Source organism: Epinephelus fuscoguttatus, linkage group LG19, assembly GCF_011397635.1.
Source record: "Epinephelus fuscoguttatus linkage group LG19, E.fuscoguttatus.final_Chr_v1".
NCBI lineage: Eukaryota > Metazoa > Chordata > Actinopteri > Perciformes > Serranidae > Epinephelus > Epinephelus fuscoguttatus.
Window position 1 is genome coordinate 26,364,265 of NC_064770.1, and position 20,626 is coordinate 26,384,890.

At 41.9% G+C, this 20,626-nt stretch overlaps 3 protein-coding genes across 4 annotated transcripts in view; 2 read left to right on the forward strand and 1 right to left on the reverse strand.

Annotated features, from left to right (window-relative positions):
- Positions 1–1,336: 1,336 nt before the first annotated feature.
- On the forward strand, positions 1,337–6,091 carry aimp2 (aminoacyl tRNA synthetase complex interacting multifunctional protein 2). 2 transcript variants are annotated; one of them, XM_049560631.1, is made up of 4 exons: positions 1,337–1,607; positions 2,823–3,041; positions 3,436–3,670; positions 5,222–6,091. In XM_049560631.1, exons 1-4 carry the CDS (start codon positions 1,479–1,481, stop codon positions 5,608–5,610), a joined length of 972 nt encoding a protein of 323 aa, XP_049416588.1. In that variant the 5' UTR covers positions 1,337–1,478; the 3' UTR covers positions 5,611–6,091. The 2 variants fall into 2 exon arrangements, with proteins under 2 accessions (XP_049416588.1, XP_049416589.1); XM_049560632.1 differs by having other exon boundaries at positions 1,337–1,493.
- A 137-nt stretch (positions 6,092–6,228) lies between these two features.
- Positions 6,229–20,626, forward strand: part of cacng4b (calcium channel, voltage-dependent, gamma subunit 4b) — a 35,403-nt gene continuing 21,005 nt past the window's right edge. Inside the window, exons 1-2 of the mRNA XM_049560630.1 lie at positions 6,229–6,285; positions 14,712–17,647. Coding sequence (XP_049416587.1) covers positions 17,425–17,647 — 223 coding nt within the window. The 5' untranslated portion in view covers positions 6,229–6,285; positions 14,712–17,424. The remainder of the gene's footprint in view (positions 6,286–14,711; positions 17,648–20,626) is intronic.
- zgc:161969 (uncharacterized protein LOC569044 homolog) lies at positions 8,590–11,781 on the reverse strand. Its single transcript, XM_049560628.1, has 2 exons — positions 11,410–11,781; positions 8,590–11,104 (listed from the first exon to the last, which is right to left on the reverse strand). The coding sequence occupies exons 1-2, from the start codon at positions 11,608–11,610 to the stop codon at positions 9,392–9,394; spliced, it is 1,914 nt and encodes a 637-aa protein (XP_049416585.1). The 5' UTR covers positions 11,611–11,781; the 3' UTR covers positions 8,590–9,391.

Here is a 20,626-nt window from a genome sequence, read left to right on the forward strand (position 1 = left end):
TTAAAATATTTAAAGTTGAACACAAATTAAACCCCTTTTAGTGGTGGGGTTTACTCAAAAGCGTATCAGGTATGTGGTCCTGATGTAAAACCTGTTTAACAAGACGCTTTCTCTTGTGTTAAAGAAAAGTTATCTTGGATTAAACTATGGTCTGAAGGCAAAACAGAAGCACAAATAGTGGTAAGATGGGGAAAAACATCCCCTTAAAAAGCAATGACAATTTACTGTAAGATTAAAACGTATTGCCTCTGTTTCTTGTAACTGGATTGGAATTGCCTTGAAGCACATGTCAGGGTGTGGACTCATTACAGCCTGTTTGTGCAGGCTGCAGTGGCCTAGTTAGAGCAGGCAAATACTATAATACTTTATTTTGGATGCTGCACCTGTTTACCTGCTGTATGAATAAAATCGCCATTGGCAGGAGAGGAGATAGGGAACTGATCACCACCAAAGACAACACAGACTACGTCTTAAAACAAAAGCAGCGACTGCTTTTTAGTACTGTATACAAATCAGATTATTTCACCACATCACGCATTAACCCTTACTTTACATTACTTAATCAGCGTGTGTAAGTTTAGTTACGATAAAGTTCATACCTGTGCGACCAACTCCTCTTGACTGTTGACCTCCTGCTGCGCTCGGTTTACAGGCATTATACTGTGGCGTCCTCTAGTGCACAGGGGATGATACGTGCAGGGAGAACTGTGATGGCCCGCAAGCCATTATCTTTTCAGATTAAGGATGGACATATGTGTTAACTGTTCATTTTGTGATATGCAGAAAGAAAGAAATGCTGCATCTGTTTTTGGCAGTGTTCATACACTACCCATTTCTTGAAAGATGTATCGGTATGTTGATAACACTGACTCTGAATTTTCTCTTTATAGGGAAAATGTACTGTTTGGTACTAACAATAATAATAACACAATTTTTAAAAAAAATGAAGTATATAATCGATTTGATGATTATTCCAGCAAAGTGTCATATTCATAAATCCAAATTCAGCCATTCTAAACCTTTATTTTTAGTATTTAAAAACGAAACTAAACAGTTCGTTAAGACCATTTTGACTCAAAGAATAAGAACGCTTATTGTTTAATATTTTTAATTTAAAGATTTCTCCTGGCTCTCGTGTGGTTTCATATTAATAACGTATGTGTGTCTATTTGTTGGATTGTTAATAAAGATTTAATTTTGAAAACAAAAATAAACACCACATGTGTGATATTAAAATAATAATCAAATATAAAAACAAAGTTGATTAAACTATTAGACAGTAATGAAAAACTACACACCGCCACTTTTTACTTTCACCGGATGTGACGTAGCTGCGGCCTCTTTCCTGTGTGACCGGGAGCGTCGGGTCGGCCGCTGCTGCTGCCTGTCAACACCGCACATCCCCCTGAAGACGTCTGTGTCCGGGAATTTTTGTTTTTAATCGTTTGTGTGTGACAGAGCACTAAGTGTCCTCCACCATGCCCATGTACCAGGTAAAGCCCATCTGTGGGGGTCACATAGCGACCGATTTACCAACCTGCATGTACAAGTTACCAAATGTCCACGCGCAGCAGGGGAACAGCTGCACCTCTGAGCACGCGCTTCAGGTAACTGTTAACTGATTTCACTTCGCTAAGGTTGAATTTTAAGCTTCTGGTTAGCTTGTACAGCTTGTGTTTTGCTCTCGTAGTTGTCCGCGCTGCGTTTTGTCTCTTAAGTAATGATAACGTGCGTGTCTCGCGCGGTGTGTTAGCATTAGCTGCCTTCAGCCAAGCTAGCTAGCTAAGTTAGCATGTCAGGGGAATCTTCATTCTGGCTGATGCAACAATTAACAAAACGTCTCCTCTGTTCCATAGTCCTTTAAACACGACCAAACAATAGAAACGGATGAAAACAGTAAAGTAGTTTGTATCCAACCTTTGTTGTTTTTGTTTACATTTACATTAATAACCCTAAATCTGCATATCATGATGGTATGACTGTACACATTGCTCCAGCTGTGCACTGCTGCAGTGTAAGTTAAATACAGTTTTAATTGTACTTTCCCACTTTATACTCACGCTCCACTTTATTTTAGAGTGATAAATCATACGTAATGCGTTATTATAGACTACAACATATATAATATTGTGAGTGATATTATCAGTGGAACTTTACTTGTAATAGAGTATTATTACAGTGTGATGTTGCTCCTTTTCCTTGAGTATCTAAATGCTTCCTCCAAAGCTGTAGTGTATTTTATAGTGTAGACATTGTGGTATAAATCACCAGTATACCTTATATACCTTATATACTTAAATCCAAAGCCTCTTCCCAATTAAATGTCCAGTCCCTTTTACTAGCTTGGTGTGGCTACACATTTTGACAAATAAATGCCTGTCTCAATTAGACGCCTGGTCTGGTTGCCATGGTTTAAACAAATAATTTGATTGTATTTCCCAGTCTTTGCTAAGCAACAGTTTTGTGTGAAAGAAATTAAAGGCCTGTCCCAAATATAGGCCTGCTGATTTCAGTGATTTAAGCAAATAATACCCTAGGCTATTAATGGAAGTTTTATTGTATTACCTAATTTGATGGTACAAAACTGAAACCTTATATAATTAAGATCTAGTCTTCAAAATCTCTTCATTAGTTGTCTTCTTTATGTGTGTGTGTGTTGTTTATCTCCAGACTGGGGATATGTAAAATGTGTTCTCAATAGTGTCTCTGTTTTCTGTGCATTTGCAGCTATGTAGCTTACGCCCAGGTTGTAAAACTGGTCACACCGTCAAATTCCCATTCGTGGTTTCAACCAAATTGAACAATCCTTTCTTTCTCTCCAGAATGGCGAGGTGGACCCAGCAGTCAAAGCTCTGGAGGCCCGGCAGGATGAGATAATGAGAAAACTGTACGAGCTGAAAGCTGCTGTGGAGGGCCTGGCCAAGACAGTGACCACCCCAGATGCCGATCTGGACCTGACAGTCAGCAGCAGCCTCTCCTCCCAAAGCCCCAGCTCCACGACCTTTAAAGGCATCACAGACCTGGACACACTACTGGGCAAGGTGAGAAACTGGGAACAATGCTGGTGAGCTTTGCATCCAGTTATTAGCATAACTGGACACAGTGTTTATCAATGATATTTATCTTTCATGGACCCTGCACTGACAGTATGCAGTATGTTTCATGCACTTGATATACTTTGACTGTATTTTTCTCTACTAGTCTATTGATGTTTTCCCGATCACGCCCATCTTAACTGTCATTAGAAGTTGTAAATACCACACTAACCTGCACAACCTGCTCATGTTGGAATTTATCTCAAAGCACAGTCTAGGGTGTGGACTGATTACTACCTGCAGTCTGTTTTGGCCTTGTTAGAGTAAACAAATATTGTTATACTTTATTCTTTTTGCATGCTGTACCTACTTACCTCCATTATCTTGTTTATGTCACAAGGACCTTGGTGCTCTCCGTGACATCGTCATCAACGCCAACCCGGCACAGCCACCCCTGACCCTGCTGGTGCTCCACAGTGTGTTGTGTCAGCGCTATCGGGTGCTCTCCACCGTCCATGTCCACTCCTCGGTCACCAGTGTGCCGCCACAGCTCCTGTCCTGCCTCGGTCCACGTCACGCAGACAGCTATGCTCGCCAGATGTTCCAGCTGGGCTTCACCCTCATATGGAAAGATGGTGAGAGAAGCAGAATGTGTTAGAGTGGGGATAATCAATGTACTTTGCCCTGGGGCCACTTTTGCAAAATGATAGGAGAGCAGGGGCCTGTTAACAAACTTTAATAATAAGTATCAAAAAAAAAATGAATAAACAGGGCAAATCCAGTTATAGTCAGACCCGCACAGGTTAGGTGTACCAAGGGTTTAACTAGGATTTGAGGACATTCAGGGCTTAGCTTGCGCCTTTGTCGAGGGGTCCTGGCTAGCCACCCCTAGTACTTTGATGAACAAGCTCTACTGTGATGCTTTTTATTACACTCTGGCACATTTTAATCTACAAATTTTTCTTAGTGTAAATCAATTTATTTTCATTATGAACTTAAAAATGGTTGGCAGGCCCCACGGCACCCATTTGTCGCTGTTTTAAGGGATGGACATAAGACAAGGATCGGAGGAAGACTGCTTTAGAAAGTGCAACAAAGACATTCTTGCAATACTGTGCAACAAGCACATACACAACGCTGGTAGTAAATCAAAACAGGAAGGACATTATATCCCTAAAATACCTCCACCAGTGTTATATTGTGGTGCCATGAGGTCCTGATACACAGCAGCTCTGCTGTTATTGTTTTTTGGCTTCAGATGGCAGTGTAGAGGCAGACTTGAAATGGGCAGAAAGAAGCAGGTATGACATTCAAGAAAGGTCCCAAGAATTGAACTAAGGAGGTTGCAGTTACATGGCATGCACTGAAACCATTTGGCTATCAAGATCCTCCACAACTGTGCTGTTTAATTTGGATGTCATTTCTCTTGAAAGTGTGTAGGTGGTTAGATTATGAAACTAATTACAACCTTTCACCCAGCCAAATTAATTACAGCAAACTAACCACTGTCATCAAACATGAAGCCATTTGAGTGGGGACTCAGTTGTTTTACTGAGCATTAAGAGGTGCAGCTTTTTTTTTTTTTTTTTTTTTGATCATGTCCGCAGTTTTATTATCAAGAGCAAAGCTTTGCAACTTTTTGATGTGACAAATTATTTTTAAAAGTTATCTTTTGGGCTTTTTAATGGTTGAATATATCATGTACAGTTCATGACCAGTGTAGATAGCTTTTTAAATTTCATGAACTCATGCACAAATGTTAAGGTTTACTATGCAGGATTGGTGGTTACTGCGAAAGGGGAAGTAAAAGCCAACCCCAGATTCACTCTCATTTGGCGTTTTGCCTCACTTTATTTGTGTAGGTTTTTTTTTTTTGTTGGCACTGTTCCTGTTGCCTACGGTCTGGCACCTAGTTGGTATCTTTTTATAAAGCCCCAGCCTCACCTGAGCCCTGTGGGGGTACACGCCCATAAACATCCCAGACACAGAAAAAATACAGGCTTGTTTTTAAGGAAGATCCTGCATCTTTTAAGCATCATTGTGTTTTAGGAATACTACTTCTAACCATTACACACTTTGCATCCATGTTACCATGTGATACTTGACATATTGACATGATCTAGGTGTGGTAAAAGCTTGTGCCCTTGTGTACTCTGAAACATGTTTATCCTTTGACCAATCCACAGTCCCCAAACTGCAGATGAAGTTCAGCGTCCAGAACATGTGTCCCATCGAAGGTGAGGCCAACGTGGCGCGCTTCCTCTTCAAGCTGCTGTCTCCCTACCCCAGTGACCCTGCCGTCGCCACACTGGTGGACAGCTGGGTGGACACAGCTTTCTTCCAGCTGGCAGAGGGCAGCGCCAAGGAGCGAGCTGCCGTCCTACGCGCCCTGAACTCCGCTCTGGGCCGGAACCCCTGGCTGGCAGGGCCCGAGTTCTCCCTGGCCGACATCGCCTGCTATTGCTGCGTGCTGCAAAGTGGCTCCGCCTCCTCTACACCCTCTAACGTCCAGCGCTGGATCAAGTCCTGTGAGAACCTGGGCCACTTCAACCCTGTCAAGCTATTTCTGCAGTGACTGGCGCTGTCCCGGGACCAGCCACCTGTAGGGTGTCTAACCCAAGCAAAGTGAGAGAAGGGCATTAGAATATTAAAATACCCCAGCCATGTCTGGATCCCCCTCTGATGCTTCCCTCCTTACTGTAATATATCACAGAACTGACAGAGACTCAGTAGAAGCAAAATGGTTGACAGTTGAAGTAACTTAAGGGTATCTGTTTCTGCCATGCTGCTTTTGTATATTCTAAAGCTATTTTATGAAAGGGAGGAAGCATGAGAGGACTGTAAAGACAAGGGGTTGGTGATGGATTCAATCAAAGGTACTGACAGAAGAAACACACTGTACACCTTCCACCCACTTTGTGCCTAACATGATCCTGTTCTAAATGTGTGGTTTAATGTGGTGGTGTCCAGTATTACAAGTTGTTTTCACAAGTAATACTTTGCACCATTTGTTTTACTGAAACCATTAAAATTTCCACTTTGGATCAAACTTTGAATCAGGGCCTGGGCTTTGTTTTATTCCACTGTTTGTTCACTTTAAAAACCAGTTTCCTCAAGTAACCTAACATGTAGCATCCACTGAAGTGCACCTCTGTGTCCAACAGGTGGCAGGACTGTCATTTAGGAATTGGAGATGTTTTTGTTCAGTAACTTCCTTCACCTGCTGCAACTCATCCCACTGTACAAGAAGGTAGGGAAACACTTGACAGGTGGTTCTTTGGAAAGTCTCTACTCCACCCGGCTTGTTTGTCTCTGGAGCTTTGGAAGACTACAGCCAATAAGCACGTTAACGCAGTACAGACATAAGAGCAAGCACACACTTAGGGTTGGGCCGATCACTAAATCTTGAATTGAGTTTTAATGACTGAATATGTTGGATGTTAAGCTTGCAATTTGAAACCAAGCTTTAATATTAGGAGCCCGACCAATAAAGCAGCCAGGAGGATACATCAGCAAGTATTAGCTCATTGCAGACATACTGGTATCGACACATTTGCCTGCCAAGTACATTTCTTGGTTGCAACAAATGCAAAGAGAACTTATCATGAAAAGAAAACTATAGTCCTGCACATCGTCTCTTGAGCTCAATTTATCAGCACTATGTTTTGTTTCTCAGAACTTCATCAAGCAAAGTCCCTACAGACAAATAAAACCATACAAATGGCACTGTGCATTTAAAGGCTACAGGCTTTCACCTGGGAAAACACCTGACAATCAGGCTGCCAGAAACACCTCCTGATTTGCATACAAGTCAATGAGCTCCTCCAACACTTCAACAACAAAAAACACATTGAATTCTCACAATGGTAATGGTGATCATCTGCTATAACACCTTATACCGTGGAGCCCTCTAAGGACATTAGATAAGAGTATTCTTTTACATATTACTCCCATATTTCTCAATTTGTGTTTTCACAGAGACGGCACTGAAGGCAATTTAAAGATGGATCCATAAGAAATGTTCTTTTCTAATGTCCCTGTTGTGTAACGTGAACTGTTTTTCTGTATTATTAGCAAATTTATTATGTATGGTAACAATTGTAAGAGCTCAGTTTTGCATTTGAGAAGCTCATTTACCTTAATATGTCGCTGGCATCCTTAGACTGGCACTGTATTCTTTGGTAAAGCCTTAAAGCCTTTATATGTATGGTGCTTTTTGCATGGACATGTTTGTATGGATTTTGCCAGATGAAGGTCTGAGGACTGAAACATCGTGTTAGTAAGAGTAAGTTCAAGTATTGTACAATGTTCAGGATTCTTTAATTTTCTTTAATAATCTTTAATTCACTTTTGATCCTACATACCTCAGATTTAACCCTTTGAAACCTGAGCAGATTGGCTTGGGTTATTTCAAAAACATTACAAGGAGGAAATGAGCAATGAAAAAAAAGAAATGACCCACAACTATTGGCAAGAAGTTAGTAAAAATATTAAATTAAAAACAAGAAAATTAGTTTAAAAACAAACAAACATGTAAAATAAATTTAAATATGTAATAATCATCATTATAGTTTTTCCTTGGCTTTCCTTCACTATCTTTTTAAAAATAATTTTCTAAATGTATTTATTTTATTGCAATTTGTGTAACATTTTTGCTAAGTTGCTCATTGCCTTTTTCCCCTTGTTTCTGAAAGAAATTGCACCAGTTTGCTCAGAGTTCAATGGTTTGAAAGCAGCACAAGAAATATCCCTTTCAAAAATGTTTCCTGATGTTATGGGTTGTGTTAAGAAACTAGTATCAGCCAGTATGTCATTATTGGATTAGTTACTCTCAAAAATCAGTATCACTGTGGCAAAAAAAAAGTCCTGTATTTGTCTGACTATATTTCATATATAACCATGGAACAGGGAAACTGGACGACAGATACTGAGGGATCCTCCTGACCCCTTTCTTCACTCAGCATCTTAGTACTTAAAAACTAGTAACAAGATGCATTTTCCTTACATGTTTGAAAGCTTTAAAATATTGAAGAAAAAACATGAATTAACCAGATTATTTCAAAAGCTGTAAAATGTTTGTATCCACAATCTGAATGTAATTCTAACTTTAAAAGTGATTTTCTTCATCTGGAACTTAGTCCCTTATTTTTGAGAATGTCTAAAATAATAATCGCAGATTTTTTGTCCCACACCAGTTCCCTTTTTTTTCAGTTATCTCTATTCACCACTCCGTTTTGACTACACAGCTACACACATTTACTGTGTCCTTTCTCTGCAACCAGTTGTTCAAGCTGCTTTTTCTCCTTATCAGCTGATGTGTTGTTGTGTAGAATCCCAATGCCCTGTCTCTCTGGAGTGGAGTCGACTGTGGAGCAGCGAGGGCAGTTTCACAGCGGTCCACTGCTGGAGAGTTTCATATCTCTGCTTGAATCTTTGTGGCTTCTGCAGGCAAAGTCAAAGAAAGACAGATAACTAGAAAATATTGCTTCATACATGCAATGATGTTGAAAAGAAGAAAAAGCAAATCCCATGGCGTCTCACACTCTCTTGAGGTTGGTTCTGCATCCTCAGAAGTGTCATGTTTTAGACAGCTCTGGTCCACACACAGCCCGTGTGCAAGTGTATGTTTGTATGCTCTGACAGCCTCCTGTTGGTCTCCAGGCAGCTGTCTGACAAGACGAAAGCTCTTAAATGACATCTGGGCGCATGGCAAGGAATACACTCGGGACTGTGCAGCGCTGAAATTTTTGCTGTTTGTGTGCTCTGTGTTTCCCCTCACATACAAACACTCCTGGGCTTCTTTGAAACATTAATCAGTATCTGTTGATGCACTTTAGGGCTGCATGAAAATGAGGCAGCCAATCCCAACCCCGTCCCTAATCCTATCGCTTTTGTTGTCATGCAAATAAGACACAGACCAAAAAAAAAAAGAGGCTCTTTCCTTGTCTCTTTATATATGATATAAAACATACAGACAGGATATGTGTTCTCATTGAGCACCTGTAGAAAAAACAAACTTAACTGAAAGACAAAATCACTTAAGTTTAACCCTGTGGCTACTTCAAATCACAACAATAGCACATATAGAAGGATGCTTTTGTATACTCAGTCCTTGAATGTCAATGTCCAAGATTGTCAATTTGATATTTTCATCAGGCCATTCAGGGGAGACCATATACGCTACGCCTATCAAAACAGATAAGGGAAGGATATTAGAAAACACATCCGGAGCTAAATTGTCTGAAATGAGATCTCACTCAGGGTTTTTTTTTTTCCTGTGATGATTTTAGCACAATGTGGTTTGATTCTGCATCAATTAAAAGGCTGCGAGAAAAAGGGGGTCGCCGGCGATGCGTTCACTCGGTGACCAAAGTGCACACATTACTGTTGTATCTCAAAAGCTGAATGCGCTCGAAGTAGTCATCGGTCAGAAAGTTTCTCTGTGAGGTGACCAGGTTGCCTTTCTGGCTGAAGAGACGCTGGACGGGGGCGGTGGACGGCAGGGTGGTGTTGTATTTGAGGAAAAGCTGCTTCATTCTGGGGAAGTCCTGAAGGCACTCGAGGCTCTTCCCCGTCCCTTCGAGGTACTTGCGGACCTCCTCCATCACCCCCCGTTGCTGGATCTGAATGGTGGGCTTCACAGACCCGTAGCTGAAGAAGTCATCTTCGGATTCAATGGTTGACAGATTCCGGCTTGTGTTTGCCTCCGTTACGCTACAGGGATCCATCTGGGACGCCTCTGTCGCCAGCAGGGAGCACATCTCCTCCCTGTCAGAGGCAGCCATCCACCACAAACGGAACTGAGGAGTCGTCGCTGTCGCAATCTTCGCTTCTGTGCTGGCAAACAGCTCCTGGAACCGCACGTCAATAGCCGCTACAACGGCGGTGATGACATCGCCGAAGTAATTTGCCACGTCTTTCTGCTCATTTAACTTATTCTTCAGGCTGAGTACGGTTGGGATGACCAGACCCAGGTAGCACTTCTGCTCTGCTTGGAAAAGTTCAAGTGCAAAAGCGAGCGGGTGGAACACAGTCACATATTCTTTCAAGAAGGCCATCTCCTCCGGTTGCAAGCGTGGGACCTCCAGGCGGGCGCACAGCTCCGTCAGCTCCCGCTCTGTGAGTGAGACGATCTTCTGTATCGCACAGTACTCCACATTCCAGCGTATGACAGCAGGCACGACCAGCGCCATCTTTCCTATCTCCTCTGCTGCGCTCATACCAACCTGGAGGTGGTGGCATTTGCTCCAGATGGCGTACACCTTGGCCAGTGTGCTGTAATGCAGCTGGCACATGGGCCCCTGTGACACGGCCTGCCAGAAGTCCTCAGTGACAATCAGCTCCAGGGTGTGTGATGCACAGCGCTGCACGGTGGGCAGAAACAGGAGCATGTCCTGCTCCGGCTCGCCCTCCAGGACAGCGCTCACGTTCTCGTAGAACCCGATGTCGTCGTCGCTTTCCTGGCTGTCCACCGCAAACTCTTTGAACACGCTGATGAACGGGCTGCCGTTATCAGTGACTGTGGTCTGAACTTTACTCTCGATATTGTACGCCACGTGGATGTCGTGTATCCGTCCGGCGATGGTGTCGTGTGTGATTCTGCCCTGCAGCCGTGCGAACCCCAGGGCCGCAGACTTCCTCTCCAGAGAATGCTTATCGATCCAGTGACAGGTCATCCCGAAGAAGCTCCTGTTGTTGGCCGTCCAGATGTCAGCCGTGGTGCACACGTACTGGATGCTGTTGAGCTTTGCCATCAGCTCCTCCCGCATCCTGGAAAAACCCTGGTCCACCTTTGTAAACAAGGTCACCCTGTCCATGGACTTTAGCCCTTCAGTCAAGCCTGCGATCAACTTCCTGAAGCCGGGCTGCTCCAGCACATAAAACGACTGGCAGTCTTCCACGATGAAGTTGAATATCAGCTCTTCGATCTTTGCTTGGGTCATGCATTTGGAGATGATTTCCGCTTTGAGCTTCTTCAGCTGGCAGTGCCTGCTCTCCTCACCGTTGTGCTCTTCTTTCTTCCTCCCCCTCTTGACATCAGGCCTGGCTTCACAGCCCAAGTGTGTTCTCTGCAACACAAAACGCCATCAAGGCTTCACGTTAGTTGCTGGAGGTGTGCCATTTGTGTGATCTGAGTTTCCACTAGTTTATAAACTTCACGTGCAATGACAAAACTCTACATAACACTTGTGAAATTGTTTTTTCCTGCAAAGTTGAACAAAAAGAGCCTCCAGCGCCACGAGTTGGTAATCAACATGCAGCTAGAATGTAACGTTATTAATCACGAGGGTAGCTATTCATTCATTGACTCTTTCAAACATTAATCTGACGTGTACTGGAAGTCACCGCAGGGATATTACTTTGTGCAACTTACGTCTAAATGCTTCTTTAGGTTTGATGTGGAGGTTTTCGACGTGGAGAGCAGATTGACCCTCGGCAGACATAGATTACACTGGACGATGATATTTTTTCCTTGATCTGCCTTGTACGTGAAATGGTGGCGATAACGCCAAGTATGCATGGCCGATTTGGTCTCGCCGCTGCTTTCATGGTGATCAACATCCATTTCGGACATTATCTCCGCTGTTATCGACGTCTCGAAATATAATAAAAGTATCGTAATCCGATTTAGTAATCGTGATTACACGTAAAGTAACGATGGCGGCAGAGAAATCCTCATGAAAAGGGGCAGGCCTTTGTTCAGATGTTGCCCAGAACAGCAACAAGGAGTAGACACCATCATCAGTATTTATTTGTGCGCATGCGCATTGCGAGTGAGCAAAACCCTATACGCGAATAGGCACAGTGGAGCATTGCGCATGCGTCTTTCACACACGGGTGCCCACACTGTGACGCCCCAGACCTCTCCTTGTGATCTTTACTCACAGCCATGGTAGTACTTTTACCACCAGCATTTCCTTTTTCTCCAGTGATGCTGCGACTTGGCGCCACCTTCAGGGCTGCGGAAGTAACAATATCACAGTGTTTTAATTGATACAGGTTTTAATTTATTAGGAATATATAGGTTTTCAGCTAGATATCACCATTGACTGTCACTGTCAATATAAATCCTCTATAACCCTGTAAATATAGACATGTATACATACACATACTGACCATAATTGTTATTTTTATTTGCAATATCTGTATTATTTACTCTTTGTAGTGATTTTTAGTCTCTTTTAGCTGTTTTGCATCTGTCTGTAGTCATTTTGTGTCAGTTCAAGGCTGGTATTCCCCTTTTTATAGTCTTTTGAGTGTCTTTGTGTCTCTGTCCAGCTGTTTTGCACGTCTTTGTAGTCGTTTGTGCCTCTTTGTAGTAATTTTGAGTTTCTTTGTAGTCATTCTGTTCATATTTTTAGTCCCTTTGCAGCTGTTTTGCATCTCTTTGCAGTCATCTTGAGTCTCTTCACGGTTATGTTCTAATTTTGGCAGTCTTTGTGAGTCTCTGTGTCTCTCTGCTGCTGTTTTGCAGCTCTGTGTTGTCATTTTGTGTCTCTTTGTAGTCATTTTGTGTCTGTTCACAGTTGGTTTTCCCCCTTCATCGTCTCTTTGTGTGTCTTTGTAGCTGTTTTGCACCTCTTTGTAATTGTTTGTGCCTTTTTGTGGTCATTTTGTGTCTCTGCAGTAATTTCAAGTCTTTTCATAGTCATTTTGTGTCTCTAGTCATGTTGAGTCTATTTATAGATGTTTTGCATTTTTTTGCAGTCATTTTGTGTCTCTTCACGGTTGTTTTTCTAATTCTAACAGTCTTTGTGAGTCTCTGTCTTTTTGCATCTGTTTTGCACCTCTTTGTGATTGTTTCTGCTTCTTTGTGGTTTTGAGTCTTTACGGTTGTTTTTCTAATTTTTATAGTCTTTGTGGGTCTTTTTTGTGCCTCTTTGTAGTTGTTTGTGCTTCTTTATGGTCACTTTGCAATCATTTTGTGTCTCGTCACAGTTTTGTGTCTCGCCACTTTGTGGGTCTCTTTTAGTCTTTTTGCAGCTGTTTTTGCACCTCTTCATAGTTGTTTGTGCCTTTTTGTGTTAGTTTTGAGTCTCTCCCATGTTGTCTCTTCAAGTGACATTTTGTAGTTGAAGGTGAGGGGGCCACCTGACACTTTTGGCCCCTGGGCCTGTGCCAGTAGGCCCATTCAGTAATCCACTCATGAGTTCATACACTTATTTTTACATATTTGTGTTCATAAAAGTCCTGTCTATTCATTACCTTTATATTTTTAGCTTTGTCATCCATGTTCTTAGTTGTTATGTCTATTTCTTTCTAGGTACATTGAAAGCAATGACAAAAAAACAAGGTGAAATTCCTTGCATGTGTACACATGGACTAATAAAGCTGATTCTGATGAAACGAACAGCTGAGCAACAATGACAGAAAATAGCTGCGCTTATACAAAGAGAACAAGATAATAAGAAAGAAACACAGACAGAGGTCTCAAGTTACCGTTACTTATCATTATATATCACAGATGGATAATTCAAATGCATTAAAAAGGCTAAATACTTTATTATAATAATATTGTTTTTGGCTGGTTTTATATGCTTATTTTTTCAGTGAATGAAAACATAGCACCTGACAGAACACCTTCTCAAACTGTTGAAATATTTTCATAGCATTTAGTCCTCTTCCAAAAATCTGTTCCTCTAATTGCTACTTCACTCGGTCGCTTGAGATTCACAGCTGGCATTAGAACTGGTGTGGAAGTGAGTTGTGGTCCAAAAGGCTACGTCACTTATTGTTGAAGTGGAAAACTGAAGCCTCCACTACACATTAACTGACAATGGACTTCACAGTGAAGCAGCAGACATCTTGGGCCTCGTAGTTAAACCTTTGAAATGGGTAATGATTGCAAATAGATTCTATATTTTCAAGGAGGGAGAAGGAGTTAATGTACTTGGAGAATCATTAACAAGATAACTATGTTGTGGAAAAACTGTATCCAGTGGTTGAATGTAACTAAGTACATTTAATCAAGTGCTGTATCTAAGTACAAATTTGAGGCACTTGTACTTTTCTTAAGTCTTTTCTTTTTGTACCACTTCCACTCTCAAAAGGCATTATTACTTTTTACTCCATTACATTTATCTGACAGCTTTAGTTTCTTTACAAATTAAGATTTTTACACACAAAACATTTGAAGAGTTTAGAAAATGTTGTTTTGTTATAAAGTAAACGACCCAACAGTCTCTCCAAGTACAGCTGAAATGATTCATCCATTAATTAGTTAGCTGAATGACAGAAAATTAATTGGAAATGATTTGATGGTTGAAGTAATTTTTCATGTTCCAGCTTCATAAGTGTGAAGATTTGCTGCTAGTAGCAATGTTGAGGTTTGGATTGGACAAAACAAACATTGCGAAGGTGTCATGTTAGACTCCGGGTCACTGTGACAGCATTTTTCACTGATTTCAGTATTTTTACAAACCAAACAGCAGACAAATGTACAAAATAATCAGCAGATTAATCCATAACGTAATTAAACATGAATTAATTGTTAAAAATGACAGTTCAACCCTGTTTTTGCATGAATGCATGAGTATCAATAATCTAATTTATAATATTATAGCAGTCACAGGGCCTTTCTTTTTTAGCTTTTAATACTTTAAGTACATTTTCTTGATTATACTTACATACTTTTACTAAATTATCATTTTAATGCAGGACTTTTACTGCCCACAGGAGAACTACGGTGGCTGATGCAAAAACACGCATGGCCCTGTCTAGAGCCAGTGTTTGATTTGTCCATTCTGGGCTACTGTAGAAACAACATGGCGGACTCCGTGGAAGAGGACCAGCTCCATATGTTGGTGTTCACGACTCATTCTAAGGTATTTCGTATTTTCAGGTGATTATACACTAATGAAAACATAGTTATGGATATTGAATACCACCAGATGCTCCTACATCATACACACTGGACCTTTAAGTAGGGGTTCTGAATACCTCCTCCACCACTGACCATATCAAACACAAAATATTATTACATGTAGAGCATTGTCATATTTATTGTATGTCTGTAGGGGATCTTTAAAGATTACAACTGACACCCTGACGGTGTTCTTTCATTCATCTGGCAGCATGTGAGGACTTGGCTCTAAAAAGGCACCGACTTACCCGCAGGAATTAAAGCAAGAGAGACAGATCCACTGAGAAATAGAAGCCTAGAAGTAGAAACAGCTCCACACACAACCAGACATTGTCCTAACCTCATATCTCTCTCAGACTACTTTGCTCAGCCCAGTTGGCAAAGGCAAATGTTGGCACTGTATAATTTAACAAACCACAGCTACATTAGATGTGTTTGTTTCATATGCATCATATCAACGACTCTTAATTGACATAGTATATGAGCTGACTATCTTCAGGAGGCGGGAGGGACGGTGGATGGCATGGCAGACTACTGTTCAAAATCAAACTGGTTGTGTTTTAGTGAGTCATTGGTGCATCTTCCAGTGGCTTCTTAGCCAACAAACACGGTTGCATTACAGCCAGGATAGTGCCACAAAAAGCGTTTGTTTTTTAATTAAGGCATCGCTGTATTTACAGCCAGGATAGTGCCACAAAGACTGCTGCATTTCCAGCGGGAACAGTGACAGAAAGAGTGTCTGTTTTATACCGAGACATCACTGTGTTGTTTTTTATGAGACATTGCTGTGTTTCTGCAGGGATATGTCACAAAATGCAGTTGTTCCTTTGCCAAGACCGCTGCATTTCCAGCGAGTATAGTGCCACAGTGTTTGTTTTATACCAAGACATCACTGCATTTCCAGCCGGGACAGTGCCACAGAAAATGGTTTCCAGCGGCTTTTTAGCCACTCCTACCAGATATTTTAAGCCAAAAGATGAAGTTTTTCTAACCACAACTAAGTGTTTTTTGTGCCTAAACCTAACATGTTAACTGCAGCGTGTTGAAATGTTAAGTTTCAACATCTCTACCACATGATAATGTACAAATATATTGTATCCAAGGTACAATACCAACATTTGTTCTGGCAGTTGCAGCATGTATTAGTTATTGTATTAGTATATCATTAGGGTAACTCATATCCTCAGGTGGTTTGGTTTGTTGAAAGCTGCTCTTTATATAAATGTGACACTTTCACACTAATTTGACAAACAATAAACAGCCAGCCTTTATTATATGATGGACTGCAGGGTGGAATTTGCCAGATTTCTACAGAAACCAGGCTGGCAGTGCCATCAAGAGATTGTTTTCTATCAAGCCAGAGGCAGCTTGCCAGTGGAAGCCATCGTGTTTCCTAGTTTGAAAAGCTTCCATCTGGCTCAGAGAGGCATTAAGCATGTCTTTAATCTGGTGTTCACATGAGCATGAATGGCGTTTTTATTTTGCATGTTTAATAAACCAATTTGTCAGCTGCGTGATCAAAGTCAGGGAAGCGTTTGTGTGAGTGTGTCTGAGGGATGAGGAATTGATTTACATGTTTTATGGATTCCTCACCAAGCATGTGGTGTGATCTATCTATCTATCTATCTATCTATCTATCTATCTATCTATCTATCCACTCTCAGTGCACTCTTCTGTGACAGTCTTAGGGAATCCGATGGACCTGAGTGATTTACAGTGTGCTTGGTTAACACGCACTCACCAAGCACCTAATTGCTTTTTTTAATGCTCTGTTCCGTGGGGGATTGGTTGTTTGGCGTTAGTGCACCACAGAGCAGGACCGCTGTGTCAAAACCTCTCATTATTCCTCTCCCCCACCCCCACCCTCACCCTTGTGACAGCTGACTGAGAGTTTGGTAATATTCATAGCTTGTGAATTCAGCGGAGTGTCCAAATGTCTCAGCTGAGAGACAGATTGTTTGGCTAATGAATATTTCCCCAAAGATCCCACACGTTTTAAATGCATCTGATTGTAAATTGTAATGCCACTGAGAGTTTTTTCCCTTCCTTATTCAACAGCACCTTCATTGGTTAGATTTGGTGAGGGTGGGGTCTCACTTAAGAGCCATTGACGTAGTCCGCTTTGGCAATTTTAACAGAGGCGCAGTCTGTGTAGGAACAGAGAAAAGTGTTTTTAGGCAAAGATAAAGGGGGGAAACAGAAGAGTGAAGTGGTGAGGAGGTTTGAAGTGGTCTGAATTGGTACACGATGTTTCGTTCGTGCTGTCCTGCGCGCTTCAAACCTGTGTGGAGCTCCTGGAGTGGGCACAACTGGTGTCTTCTTATATCCACAGCTGCGACCAGTTAGGTTTGAGCATCAGGTGACCGTTTCAGACAATAATCCCACTTCTTCCTCTTTTTCTCTGGGCTACACTTGGAGCGGAGAGAGTGGACGCACCTAAACAATTATGAGCGAAGCACCCGCGCCCTGACGCGCTCCGGTGAGCGCATGTTGGACCGGTGAGAGTGTGGACTAGTATGAAGCGCCATGGGTTGGTGTGACCGCGGGGTTCAAACGCTGCTGGCCACCGTGGGGGCTTTCGCTGCCTTCAGCCTGATGACCATCGCCATCGGCACGGACTACTGGCTCTATTCGCGCGCGTACATCTGCAACAGCACCAATACCACCACAGACGAGACCCAGCCGCAGCCCAAAACCAAGAAGGGAGATCTCACTCACTCCGGGCTGTGGAGAATCTGCTGTATTGAAGGTAAGCCTGCTCCAAGTCTGCTCTCACTTTGGGTGTCTGTGTGTGCCGTGAACATGAGCAGGGCTCTGTGTGGTATTGTAACATAGACCATACTGTTGTTTTCATACAACAAATAGTTTGAATTCTCTCCTTTTTTTCCGAGGAGGACTCTTATTTCTCAGTGCGCGCAAAGGGACGCGCTCCTTTTACGCACGCCAAATGTGACAGTCAGAAGATGGGTACAAACCAGGAAAATTGTTTTTAAGGTGGGAAAACTTTTAGAGGTTATAAGTCGGATGGACAAAGCGTCGACACGCACACCTACGAATTTTATCACCGCTGAAGTAGCAGATTACCAAGAACCAAGCGGCCGGTGTCCCGCTAAACGCTCAACCCAAGCTGTCTGCCAACTGTTACATCGCGGTGTTGAAGCATAGGCCCACACAATAAACACGGCTGTCTTATAGTCTGCAGCAGAACGCGTTGCCAAGCCGGCGCGTCTGAGCCCATTCACTTTTTAAGGAAATGTGCCAGGAAATGTGCGCGCGGTTAGTCTACTTTCATTCATGTCTTCATTGTATCTGATGCTGTTGCTTGGCAACATCCCCTGAAATTGCTATGGAAACATGCCCGGTGATTTAAAAATAGATGACACGGAGTTCACGTCATGTCCAAACAAAATAGGAAAAAAATAGTTTGGTTATAGAACTTGTGGCAAACATTTCTTATTTTGTATTTTTAGCGATGAGAAAAGTGTTTTTGGAACATTTTACGCATTTGGTGTTTGAAAAGGAAGTGCGCTGACAGTGACGTCTTACTTCAGAGGCAGACAGACGCTCATTCATTGACCAATCTTGCTTCCGGCCACCCCTTTGACTTCTCGCCTCAGCTATCAATGAGTGAGTCGATGTGACTGGATTTGTTCATGCCATGACGCAGAGACTGATAGGAACAGATTTAGACAAAAAGGACAGTAAAAATAAATATCTTAAGATTTGTTTTAAAAAGTAACCGACAAAACGAGCTATCAAATGCATTACTGGCAATTATATATATATATATATATATATATATATACACATATATAGCCTATTATATTATTTATTTACCTTGTCAAAATATGGAGTGTTCATGCCAATCATGGTCTCTTATTTCAAACTAAAACATTTTATCATAAGGGAACAGCAGAATTAAGACGGACTTCAGCCACATATACAGACAGGCACTTCAGAGATACAGAGGGATATATACACAGGAGGGGGCGTCCACCCCAAACACAGCACATTGTGTTCCAGCTGCAGGTATAGCGGAGCTGCTGTGAAACGTGACACACAGTTTATGAATTTGTGATTTCTGGAGACGTATTGCAGCTACAACACCTTCTCACAACCAAAGGGAGCAGACACTTTTTATTTTATGCATGTTCTTTTGACTATGTGATCTTTTGTGTGGATACAGTGTGAGTTTTTAATAACCCCAAGACCTTAAGTGAGTCATTAGGAGGTATTTTAAATAGCCTATGTTGGAGCTGAATATTAAACACCTTGTCCTAGGGAAAGAAAATAATATTTTGCTTGGACACTAGATTATATAGATATTAAATTAATATTGGCAAATGAGTGTAGATATCATCTTCTGGATATCATAACAGCGTAAGTGTCATCTTCTAGTTTTAAATGCTTCATCACAGTAAAGTGATGTAATTGTCTTATCTTACTAGGCTGTTCTATTATTTGTCTTTACCCACTTAGTCATTATATCCATCTTACTGATGATTATTTATCAAAAATCTCATTGTTTAAATAGTTTGTGAGAGCAATAATAGCCCAACGATACTGTCACAATATTGATATCGAGGTATTGTGAAAAATATCGCGATATTTGATTTTTCCCGTATCGTACAGCTCTTTTTTTTGCCTTTGTAAAATAAAATGTTTGAGTGTCAGATCAGGTGCTTCTCAATATTCCTGTGGAACGGCTTGTCCTCGTTCCAATTTTCCAGACTTAATGTCATCAGAGCCCACATATAGCGAGAGCTTCAGCTGTCATCAATGATTAAACCATCTCTGGGCCTCGTCCTGTGGTGAAGACGGACGCTTCAGACACATGTGAAGCACATCCCGGTGTGTTATGACACTTTAAATTTACTGAGCGTCATGCTTGGCTGGGCGCCTGTCTGTGATGTGGACAGACTCAGTGTGCAGTATATATCCTCCACGCCCCCGGAGAAGTGAAAAAATAAATTTCAAATGCCAGGCAACGATTATGTCAAGCATAATTTCCCATCAGTGCTTTGAAGTAAATAATGAAAGTGGATTAATGGCGGGTAGAGACTGAATTGATGTTGATGAGGTTGGGGCTCTGTGCAATGAGACTTCTTTCTCAATAGCCTACATCATTTGCACAAACAAAGGCCAGCCTATCGTATCCCTCTCCTCGGTGCTAATAGTTTCACCTCTGTGCCTCTGCTTAAAAATACAAGCTGCTGGACGGTGGCTCTGTTGTCATGGAGACTCATAAGTATAGAGGAGAAGACAAGGAAGGAAGACAACCCCCCCTACACACACACACACACACACACACACACACATATGCACACCTCCGGTCATAATGAGAAACACACTAGGTTATTGACGAGGACGACTCTGTGTGTATCACAGCTACTGGGTAAAAACAGTCTAAACAGATTGCAGTGACAACATGTCTTTCTCTCAGCAACAACACATTGCTGTAACACACATAGCAGCTGTTCAGCACTTCTTTTCTTCTCAGAGCACTGTAATAAATGTGTTGTAGTGTCGCCCTGCTCAACAGGCGTCACCACTTCTTGCAGCAGGCCTGCATGACATAAGGAGCAGGGAGGAGTGTGTCCAATGAGGCGGCTTTACAGTGAGGTCAGCACTACCCTCATTTATGCAATTCTCAACAGCTGTTTCACTTTTTTTTTCTGCAGTGTTTGTTTTCCCACATGGATTTTTGCGATGCCGGGGTGGCACTGAG